The 12097-nt window shown below is 33.4% G+C and overlaps 1 protein-coding gene across 1 annotated transcript; it reads right to left on the bottom strand.

Annotated features, from left to right (window-relative positions):
• Positions 1 to 838: 838 nt before the first annotated feature.
• On the bottom strand, positions 839 to 3111 carry LOC116123004 (G-type lectin S-receptor-like serine/threonine-protein kinase RKS1). Its single transcript, XM_031408803.1, has 4 exons — positions 1836 to 3111; positions 1623 to 1739; positions 1302 to 1504; positions 839 to 919 (listed from the first exon to the last, which is right to left on the bottom strand). The coding sequence occupies exons 1-4, from the start codon at positions 3109 to 3111 to the stop codon at positions 839 to 841; spliced, it is 1677 nt and encodes a 558-aa protein (XP_031264663.1).
• Positions 3112 to 12097: the final 8986 nt, after the last annotated feature.

The raw sequence follows: 12097 nt of genomic DNA, 5'->3' as shown, positions 1-12097 counted from the left end.
GCAACATCAACATTAATATGGCAAATGAATTTGTGGCTTCTCTGTAAATGAATTTTTGGCTCCTCTTGTCTATCTCCATTATCAACATCAGTATGTATAAAATCCATTTAAATCTATTTCAAGTAAAGGTATTTGGTGGCTTTTCCTTGTAGCCATTTCAATTATATTATTTTAACATTCAAGAATTATTGCTTCTTTTATAGAACAATTTTTGGTGGGAAATCATAATATTTGTAATTTTTAGATTGAATTTTTTGGCGGAAAAAGAATTGAAAATTGAAAAAAAAATATGAAAAGTATTCCGAGATCTGGAGAGATAGATATAAAGAGACAATATTAATGGATTAATGGAGGGAGAGAATGTTTTGACTTTTGAGTAGTTCAATAAAGGGTAATTTAGTCATAAGTACTAATTTTTTCCTAAAATTGGTAAGTTTCTAATCTGTGTGCATTAGCTAAAAAGGACAATTAAAATGAAAAACAATTTATAAAAGTATATTGAATACAAAACATTACAAACAATTTATACATATTTGCTGAATCGATTTGGCAATCCTTGTCAGAAATCCTCATCTGAAAAATTACAAACAAACACAACAGTATAATAGTAGCCGTTAGATAGTCTTCTTCTTTAGTAAAAAATAACCCCATCTCTCTAGTATCTTTTTATTTTAGCTTGCAGTGAAGAATCGAAGAACAAGTCTGTATCAACAAATGCAAAGAGCTTCTTTGTTGAATGTAGCGAGCCTCTTTCTAATCATCAAACGCTGCCGTTTTGGTCTTTTAAGCTAACGACTTTAGACACTATTAACTCATTCCTTCTTCTTTCCTTTGACATTCAACATCCTCCCTCAAGCAAAGCAAGAGTATCTTGCTGCAGCTTGGAAGAGAATTTCTCCTTGAAGCCAAAGTCATCCCACTTTCAGAACAACCATCTGCTAACATGAACTCAGAGACTTTCCCTCTTCTGCATTTGCATTCTGTTGATATGAATCCAAACTTTCTCCTTTTGGACTGTTAGTTTGCTAACTCCCTGTTGAAATGTCATCCTGCTGACATAAATCCTGTAAAGTATGCAAACAAGAGATAAGTAATTTGTCTCTCAATTGAACAAATCTGGCCACTAATAAAGGTTTGTTAGTAAATATGTCAATTGAAACTTAGAAGGAACAAACTGAACAATCAATTACTAAGCTGCAATCAATTCACGAACATAATGCGCATCTATTTCAATATGCTTTAATATTTACTATTTCTTGGTATGGCCATACAAACAGAAATAGATTAGGGAGATCCATTACCTTATAAACAGAGCCAAAACCACCTTCTCCAAGTTTGTTATCAGTAGAGAAATTATCTGTAGCCGCAACAATGGTTCTAAGGTCAAACATTGGTAAATCTGGATCTCTTGTATTCCCATCTTGTTCTTGAATATCAAAAGAGTCATCTAAGTATGTTGAACTTGCAGCCAAGTTAAATGAAGATGTCCTGTATTTTGCCTTCCCTGCCATCAAACAAATGAAAAAATACAGTATAATGTTTGACAAAACATTTTGGGCAAAATTGTAAAAATATAAAGCAGAATACAAGAAAAGGAAACGAGTGAAAATAGATTGGCTTACTCTTTTTCTTCCTTCGGAAGAATAAAAACATCAAGGTTATCGGGAAAAGCAATGCCACTAAAGAAAGTATCACAATTGTCTTCTTGGCAAGTAGTGAACCATTCTTCTTATAAAGTGCTGAGCAAAATAAAAACAATGCATATTGATGGTACCAAATGAATTGGTTTCCGATAAAAGATCATAAATAGTTGAAATTTCTAAGTAAAAATGTACCTAACTCAGTTGCATTAACACGAACATAGAAATCTTGACCAGTATTTGTATATGTTCTCGCATCCATCATATTCCCATGATATGTCAAGCATCCAGTAGCTCCTCCCTCACTTTCAGCATATGCACTTGTGTAAGCTAAGCAACTACAATTGCTCAAGCACTTTCTTTCACATTCCTTCAACCCCAAACTCAAGTCCACATGTGTGACATTTGTATCCGGCACCTTCAAACGTGCCACCTTAACAAATCCTTCTCCTTTTTGACACGTGGACATACCTTGCTTTCTTCTGCACCCATCCGACCCGTCTCTGTAGAACCATGATTGTGGATTCTCGGGTTCATACCCAGGTAGGCACGTGCACTCAAAGTCTACATTTCCAACATTATACGGGTTACAGTTAATGTTGGCGCCACAATTCCCATAATAATCACACTGCTCCATTGGGGCAGAAGCAAACTGAATCCATCTCTTATCCCATGAGAACCTTTGCGTAACTCCTGACTCATTTAGTACCAATCTTATCCTCACTGAAGAGTTAGTTACACCGTACATTGAGGATAATTCATCTTCGTTATCTTCAAAAGTAGAGAACGAAATTTTACTCCACTGTATTTCAGGTATGCCGATCAATCTTTGACCTGTCCACGAGCCAGTTCGCCATATCTTATCCGGACCCCTGTACAATGACAACTGAGGAAATCCAGTTGAATCGAATCGGTAAGAGTAGTTTCCAGTTCCAGGATCATCTGGGGATTTCCAAGACGTTAAGGACCAATTCACACTTCTTTGTCTGTCCAACCCAAGTTTCATAAACGGAATCAGAGTATTAGTAAGATGATCAAAACCTTGCCATAGTGTCTTCTTGGTGTCACGTTCGACCAAAACAAGATTTCCTGTATCTAAGAGCTGAGCTTTGGTGTTGCTGGTGGATGTGACTGAAACATTTGTGGACCAGACAATAACAGTTTGGTTTTTTTCAGACAGGACAAGGTTTCCGTTGTTGATTGAGAGGACCCCGGATCTATCGTTGATTGGATCATCTCTATTAGCCACCCAAACAATGGCTTTATCAGGATCTTGATAATACCAAATTCCAACATATCGTTTGGTGGACTTACCCGGACTGAAGAATCCAAGAGTAAAGATTTTTTCGGTAGAGTCTATAACCTCACCATCTTTGATAGAGTTGTTTGGTGTGATGGCATTCATGGAAGCAGAGAAGTGAAAAAGTTGAGAGACTAGCAATGTTTTCAGAAACCATATTACACGACACATGATCTTTAAATCATTTGATGCTATGTTATGCTTTGATGAGGATCGAAGTTAGAGGTGTTCTAATCCTTCTTCTTAAGTGTGATGAAGGGTTCTTTACTAGATGCCTATTTCACAAAGAAAACACGTTCTCCCAAAATGAGACACTATGCATAGACAAATTTAATTCCAAATGATTTCTCCAGCTCCAAAATATTCCCACAAAATTGTAACGCCCGTGAGGGTTAATGGAGTGATTTTTCTTTAACAAAAATCATACCAATTTAAAACTTGAACAAATATTAATCTCTTAGTCAAGCAAAACCTAAAAATAATATCCTTAATGACCTCATGAAACCAAGGGATAACTGAAGCCTTTTGTCAAATCCTCTACGATCTTAAATAAATCCTTACGCACTTGGGATCAGTTGAAATTCACAACAAACTGTAGTTAAGTATAAAAGTCAGTAAGCAGACTAGTTTTTCTCACAAAAAAATAAAATACATTCAAACTTACAATTAATGCAATATGACTTATGCTCATGTTGCCAAATGTAGATGTATTTTTCGTTGAAGTACTTCAACAATAAAGGGCGAGATAGACGCATTCATAGGTCGCTGGAGTGTAAGAGGTAGCACCTTCGGACCTGTAGGCAGTTTGGGCCTATTCCATGAAGAGTCGTTGTAGTACTTCTCTAAGTAATTAAATTTCTAATTAGATTTAGGCTCAGGAAAAGGGATCCTAGTAATATTAGGTTTTTTTTTTTTTTTAATTAAACCTATTATATAAACTTATTATTCTTTTGTATGATTATGATAGCAAGTCATAGGTAAATACATTCATTGTAACGAGAGAGGTGAGACAGTATTCTACTAATATTAACTCTGCTGGATGTAACTCGTTTTTTGGATAAACTATGGTAAATCATGTGTGTTTTCTTTCTCTTTATTAGTTTGATTATATTTGTGATTACATGTGGCAAACAAAACGTTTCCTATTCTGCTATTTTAACCTTTCATACTTTAAAGTATTTTTTGTTTTCGGAAACTAAGTCTTAGCTAAATTTCATGACTTTTGACTTAGAACCTCATTAACACAATCAAAACCTTATACAAAATTTTAGGACCTCAAATTATCAGGAGAAATATTATTAACTCCCCCAATTCTTGCCTACTTACTCACTGATCAGAACAATCTTCATTAATCATCCATTCTCTTTCGAATTTTAATAAATTAATGGCAACACCAAAACTTCTCAGATTTTCATGTTTTAGCCAGACATAATCACAGTATCGGATTAAAAATTACAAGTCGTTTGGAGTTCCAAAGCCCTTTCAAATAAATCATGTTTCGCAAAAATTAAATCTTGTAAGAGAAATGTTAGTTTTACAAAGAGGAATACAAAGACAAACATACAAAGATAAATCATACCCTTAAAAGAAGGGAAAAAAAAAAAAAGAGAGAGAAAGACAATCATGAAGATTAAGGGTAAGATTTATCTTTGTATGTTTGTCTTTGTATTCCTCTTTGTAAGAGTAGCATTTCTCATCTTGTAATTACGAGTTCAACTTTGAAAAATCATTAAAATTCGTATAAAACTCCTATTTAAGTGAAACCACTTTTATTCGTATAGAAAACGCAGAAATTCCAGTACAACACCAACAACTTTGAAAATTGATATAAAATAGTACTTTGAATATTTTAGTGAAACGAATTTTGGTAAACTCCTTTAGATTGTTATTTAACATATAAAAATAAGAACACTCAAAATCCACGTCGAATTTCAAAGAAAGTTTCTTATTGGCTTAGTGTCATAAAAATTCTTTGAAAAAATCATAGTTTAGGCATTGATTTCATAATAAACCTAACCTAAGAAGTCCTTATTCAAAATTATAGGAGACCCAATCTTAATCCAAAACCTGTGGCAAGGAATCCCAAGACATAGTCCAAACCGTAAAATCCTATGGTTATTCTAATGTAAGATTTAAGGAATAATAATTGAAGAAGGTTAGCAAATTACCTCATGACAAGTCTTTCTTGATCCCATTATTCTTCTGTTTTCCTTTTTTTTTTCCTTAAGGGTTATGTGATATATGTAAGAAATAAACCTTGGAAGTGTATACACTTAGGCAAGGGTTTCTTCCTCTCATTTTTCCAGTATAATTCCCATATATATTAATCCCAATCGTTTAGAAATATATTATTATTCAGTCGACATAAATGCAATTTTTACCTGGGTCAATAGAAAGAAATCCATGAGGGCCAAGATTAGTCTACGAATCAAAATTGTCTCCTTTTACTTTTCTAAACAAGAGAGTGCATCAGTCGGCTGCCCTTTTTATCGTTTATTAAAATTTGATAATAAGATGTAAATGTCAATAATCAGACTAAAACTTTTCATGGAGTTTGATTTTTCCAAAGGACGTGCGACTTTTGGGCAAAGCATTATTATGATCTTTCAATGATCCAAGTTTATTGGGGAAAATTCTACGATATCAACTTTAAAATTTTGCATCACGAAGGGTTGATTTTCGGATTTTTTTTTTACAAAAATAAATAGAAAATGAGGTTCTCACATTGCTGAACTGTAGCCAACCTTTTGAGTTTGTCCTGATTGCAGATTAAATGCGGAGCTGGCATTGTTGAAAAAAGACTATTTTAAAGTTCAACGGGTCAAGTCAAGTTCCTTCAGATATCTAGAAGCAATTAGAAATTTTATTTTGATAAAATATCGCCAAGATGATAGGATTGAATATTCCTTATTTGCTTGAATTCAATTTCATTCACTGTAGAAATTGAACTCCTCTCTAATTATCATTGGAAGACCAAGAAAAAACAATTACATGATACATAGTCATGTAATGAAAACCCCTATAGCTAGTAACCAGAGCTTCATTCTTTCAAATTGCAAGGAATTTCAATATATTCTTATATATATTTTTTAAAAAAAAAAAAAGTTTATATGCCCAGCACATCAGCCTTGAAAGTTCCATCTAAACTCATGATATGAAGAGTTGATGACTCCAAACGAAACAATTTTGTACTATGTACAACAACTGAAAACTTTCTTCAGTTGCAAGAGCTTAACAGGATCGAGAAAACAAAAACAGAGAAATAAAAGAAAATACCTCAATTCTTATTCAATACTCCTCCGTTTAATTTTAATTGTCCTTTTTAGAAATTTTTTATTACTTTTTACAAATTTTACCTTTATTGTATACTCAATGGTTGTGCACATGATTAATAGTCAACCAATGTATTTTTTCTAGGCTCATTGAGTTCAAGTGGTGTTTAATATTTTTTTCCTTTCCAAAATTTATAATGACAATAGTCTCTACACATATAAATTCAGTTTCCAGGAAAAAACTTATGTATATCTCCAACAATAAAAAAAAATGACAAAGGCGAAGAGTCCATATTTTGGATTCTAAACCTTTATTGATCCTACAATAATGTTTATAGAAAAGAAATGGTGATGAAGACGTGTCCATTGTTGGAGAATTTGGACTGAGATTAAGGTCGAGAACAACATTTGCAACATCAACATTAGATATGGCAAATGAATTTGTGGCTCTCTGTAAATGAATTTTTGGCTCCTCTTGTCTATCTCCATTATCAACATCAGTATGTATAAAATCCATTTAAATCTATTTCAAGTAAAGGTATTGGTGGCTTTTCCTTGTAGCCATTTCAATTATATTATTTTAACATTCAAGAATTATTGCTTCTTTTATAGAACAATTTTTGGTGGGAAATCATAATATTTGTAATTTTTAGATTGAATTTTTTGGCGGAAAAAGAATTGAAAATTGAAAAAAAAATATGAAAAGTATTCCGAGATCTGGAGAGATAGATATAAAGAGACAATATTAATGGATTAATGGAGGGAGAGAATGTTTTGACTTTTGAGTAGTTCAATAAAGGGTAATTTAGTAAAGTACTAATTTTTTCCTAAAATTGGTAAGTTTCTAATCTGTGTGCATTAGCTAAAAAGGACAATTAAAATGAAAAACAATTTATAAAAGTATATTGAATACAAAACATTACAAACAATTTATACATATTTGCTGAACGATTTGGCAATCCTTGTCAGAATCCTCATCTGAAAATTTACAAACAAACACAACAGTATAATAGTAGCCGTTAGATAGTCTTCTTCTTTAGTAAAAAATAACCCCCATCTCTCTAGTATCTTTTTATTTTAGCTTGCAGTGAAGAATCGAAGAACAAGTCTGTATCAACCAAATGCAAAGAGCTTCTTTGTTGAATGTAGCGAGCCTCTTTCTAATCATCAAACGCTGCCGTTTTGGTCTTTTAAGCTAACGACTTTAGACACTATTAACTCATTCCTTCTTCTTTCCTTTGACATTCAAAATCCTCCCTCAAGCAAAGCAAGAGTATCTTGCTGCAGCTTGGAAGAAGAATTTCTCCTTGAAGCCAAAGTCATCCCACTTTCAGAACAACCATCTGCTAACATGAACTCAGAGACTTTCCCTCTTCTGCATTTGCATTCTGTTGATATGAATCCAAACTTTTCCTTTTGGACTGTTAGTTTGCTAACTCCCTGTTGAAATGTCATCCTGCTGACATAAATCCTGTAAAGTATGCAAACAAGAGATAGATAATTTGTCTCTCAATTGAACAAATCTGGCCACTAATAAAGGTTTGTTAGTAAATATGTCAATTGAAACTTAGAAGGAACAAACTGAACAATCAATTACTAAGCTGCAATCAATTCACGAACATATGCGCATCTATTTCAATATGCTTGATTCTTGCATGAAAAACTAGATTTCTGCAATGCTTTAACACTTAAATTATCACACCAAGAATGGGAACATAAGATATATGAATTTGCAATTCCTCAAACAAATGTAGTATCCAGCTAGTTCAGTTGCACCCTGAATAGATACTATACTCAGCCTATCTTGAGGACAAAGCAATCACTTTTGCTTCCTTGAACACCATTGAATCAAATTTCTAGGAAAAAATACACAATAACTTCTTGTAGACTTTCTGTCAGATGGACAATAGCCCAATCAACATCAGTAAGTACTCCAAATTCAATTGTTATGCCTTTTGAAATGAATTTTCACAAAGTTGAGTGCCTTTTACATATCTAAGGACTTTTTTGCAAGTTTGCCAATGATTCTAAGTTGGATTCTGCAAAAAATTGACTCAATTTGTTAACTGAAAAAGACAAGTCAGATCTTGTAAGGGTAGATACTAAAGCTCGAATTATACTTCTGTATAAGAAGGGATTTCCAAAGGTTCACTGTCTTTTAAGTAATTTGGAACCCAAAGCCATGGAGTGGTGCTTGGATTAGCCTCATGCATATTTGATTTCTTCATACTTCTTGTGCATATCTAAAGTATAACAGTAACCCAGACTCATTTCTTGTCACCTCAATACCAAGAAAATAAGATACCTACCCTATATGCTTCAAATGCAATTTAGCATTAAATCAACAATCACTTTCTACATGATCAACTTATTGCTTCTTGTGATGAGAATATCCACATACACAAGTAGATACACCACATCTTTTCATTTTCTGTAAAAGAACAAACTCGGTCAGTAAAGAATTCTGAAAACCCTAGCCTAATAAAGCTTCTCGAATTGTCAAACCAGCTCGAGGTGCTTGTTTAAGCCATAGAGGTTTATTTAACTTGCAAACATGAAGAGGCTTATGCTGATCAATAAAAACCAGCTGGTAAGCATATGACAGTTTTTGCCAAGTCTCCATTAAGAAAAGCATTATTTATGTCTACCTGATTAATGGGCAAATTAGAGAAAAAATTATTCAAATAGTACAAGCATTAACAATAGGAGAAAAAGTTTCAAAGTAGTTAAGTCCAACAGTTTGTTGAAACCCTTTTGCTACTAATCTTGCCTGTATCTTTGCAAGCTTCCATTAGCGTTGTATTTCACCTAGAACACCACTTATTATCAACAATAGTTGTCAGATTCATATGGAACTAACTTCCATGTGCCATTTTAACTAGGGCATCATTCCCTAACTGCATTGCATCCGGTGAGTGCTTGGAAGCGTACTCATACTTTGTGATTTAAGGGTATGTTGTGGGAAAAAGGTTTAATTTGCTAATTTTATTTAATTTTAGTACTTCTTTTGTTTTCTAGAATCACAGGTATGTTTTTGAATTTCAAGTATTAGGTGCTGAAAAATGAGGATTTCGAGCATGACGTTGTAGAGTAAAGAATCAAAATCATACAGGAAAAACGGTTTGGAATTGGAGCTCAAACGAAGAAGTTATGAATATTTGAAGATTGTTCGCAGAGGAGGATTTTGTGTTGTGGCGTGAGTGAGCATGCTATGCACATAATGGGTGTAACTTTAGCTACGCAACTCGAATTGACCTAATTCTAGTGGGGTTTAAAATCTAAGGGATAGCTCTAAACTTTTATTCCTTTTTCATATCTAGTTCAACCAAAAAGATGGATAACATTGATCCTAAAGTTGCATAGTGCATAGATGATAAGCAGACGGGGTTCTAGAACGTGCCACAATATTGCTATGATAACTTGAGCTAAAGACCTCAGATTTGGATTATTCTTGAACCATTGGAATATGATTCAAAAAGCTACATAATATGTTATGGCTTCATCAGATTCATAAATTTCATGCTAAAAAGTGGAAGTCTTTTGACGCACAATTTCCAACATCAACTATTAAGGAGAAATTGATAGAAAACGGAGAAGCTACCATAAATTCGTCAGCATGAAATGAGGTTGTGCCAATATTTTTGTAAAGATTTGGAAGTCTAGTTTACCTAGAATTTTACGGTTTGTTAATGAGATTTCAGAGGAAGATATTCTTGTTTTAGTACCAAAGGGTTAACACAAGAATCTAATTCTATAAGGACTCAACTTAAGATTAATTGGAATTTTATTCTCCTATTTTGTATAAGATTTTTCCCATTACTTTCCCACAACCCTAGCACTATAAAAGGATGTCTTTAGGTATTTTTTGGGGAGACAAAAACTTTGAGAGAAGTAAGGAGAAGAGACTTAAACTTGGAGAGAATTGGAGGCAAGGGAAGAGATCTACCTAGGGTTTCATCTTTTTCTCTTGTACTTCATGTTTTTGAAGGGTTTGAGGTTTGATTTCCTTATGAGATGTGTACTAATTTCTTTTCTAGGGATCTGATGTAACCTAACATGAAGGTTTTATGCTCTGATAATTTTATTGTTCTATTGATTCAATATATTTCTAGTTTCATTCGTTGCACATAATTCAATCTTGATGTTTTGTATGAAATAAGTATGGTAAACATCATATGCTAACTTTGAAATACAAAACAATTGATTGTTTGAGACAAGGTAAGGTAAACATCATATGCAAACCTTTAATAGCTCTTTTGAGTGATTGGATTGTGTTGAGGCAAACATCAGGCTAGATACAATTCGGTTCATATTTTAAGTACTTCTTGTTCTTAAGGGGTTCTTGATTATTAGGCTTTACTACACATCCTAGTGAGTTTAATGGTTAAGAATACTTGGCTAAACTCGAACATCAAATGGTAATATCATAATGATGGAAGATTGAACCATAGGAATTGGATTCAGACAGCAATAAATTAGTTATTAACAGATAATCGGATTGTTATGGTGAAATCGGATACCTAGGTTTTTCTTGCATTCTTTTTTAGTTAATTTTTAATTATGTTATTTAATTCAGTTGGTTAAGAATTTATTTTGTGCCCTTAGTAATTATTTTAATTTTTTAGATTAGAATTTTGTTTATTTTATTTATTTAATTAAGGCATAGTATATTAGGATTAATTAAGTGCTTACAAATCTTTGTGGGATCGACCTTTGCTTTTGCACACTATACTATGATAGCAATTCATGCACTTGCAAGGAATTAAAAATGTTCATCACATCCTTCCATTCTTTATGTTGTAAAGTACTTCTACTAAACTTGGCTCTTTGACACAATCAACAGAAGCATGTAAAGTAAGTGAATATTTACCTGCCTTTGATCTAGTCACCATAGGATGATGATTTTCCAATTTTTCACCTTGAGATGGTGTAGGTGGTAATTGAACCTCCAACTGAATTGTTGGATAATCTGAAGCATTTGAGAATGTTCTTATGTTGGTTTCCTCTGTTGAATTGTTTAAGCCTTTTGTTTGATTGTTTCCATCCTTCTGTGAAGCTTGTGATTTCATCAAAGAGCTGACATCAAATATATTTTGCTTGTTGTCAGCTAGATTAGTTTTTTTGGAGTACCCTGCTCATCAATAGAAACAAACTTGTTAGAATCCTTCAACTCAAAAATTTGTTGACCAATTGAGTTTACATAAAAAGGTAATTGCCAAGCCGATCCTGATTGTCAACTGTGATAGATGACTTTTATTCTTGTTTTAACCAAGAAGAACTTGCAACAAGAGGAAATTTTTCTTCATCAAATGTGACACTTGCTGAAATGTAAATCCTTTCATATGGACTTAGACAAAGATAACCCTTGTGAGATGTGTTGTAACCAAGAAAAACATGTAAAGTATGAAAATTGAGCTTATGTTTGTTATAAGCTCTGATGAATGGGAAACATAAACAGCGAAACACTTTCAAATAAGTGAAATCTAGTGGCTTATGAATAGAACTTCAAATGGTGATTTGAGGCAAATCCTCCAAATCATCATCCACAACAAACGCAAACTCATTATCTGAAGTGGGCCACCAAACCTCTAGCCAGTGAGCCTGCAGCCCCACATTCCCCATCCGATAATGCACCACTTTCTCTCCGAACTTCCCCTCGAACCCTTCAACAAACTGCAAAATCCCATATGACTCCTCCAAAGACAAGTGAATCGATTCAGAAGATTGATTAGAAATAGTAAAACGATAATATAAATGTGGGGATGTAAACTGTCGGTTAAGTAATTAGCAACAGCCAGAGAATAGAGGTAGGAGTGTTATTGAGATGCCTGATCCACTCCAAAAATGTTAAGGAAAAGACTGACCACTACAGGGATAAAAATGGT

This window comes from Pistacia vera, unplaced genomic scaffold, assembly GCF_008641045.1.
Source record: "Pistacia vera cultivar Batoury unplaced genomic scaffold, PisVer_v2 Contig1395, whole genome shotgun sequence".
Lineage (NCBI taxonomy): Eukaryota > Viridiplantae > Streptophyta > Magnoliopsida > Sapindales > Anacardiaceae > Pistacia > Pistacia vera.
Note: the sequence above shows the minus strand (reverse complement) of the source record. Positions and strands in the feature narration are given on the sequence as shown.

Coding starts and splice junctions, on each gene's coding strand:
- LOC116123004 (XM_031408803.1), bottom strand. CDS start 3,111: ATGTGTCGTGTAATATGGTTTCTGAAAACATTGCTAGTCTCTCAACTT. Junction 1,740..1,835: donor TGTTAATGCAACTGAGTTAG/GTACATTTTTAC, acceptor TATTTTGCTCAG/CACTTTATAAGAAGAATGGT. Junction 1,505..1,622: donor CTTCCGAAGGAAGAAAAAGA/GTAAGCCAATCT, acceptor GTTTGATGGCAG/GGAAGGCAAAATACAGGACA.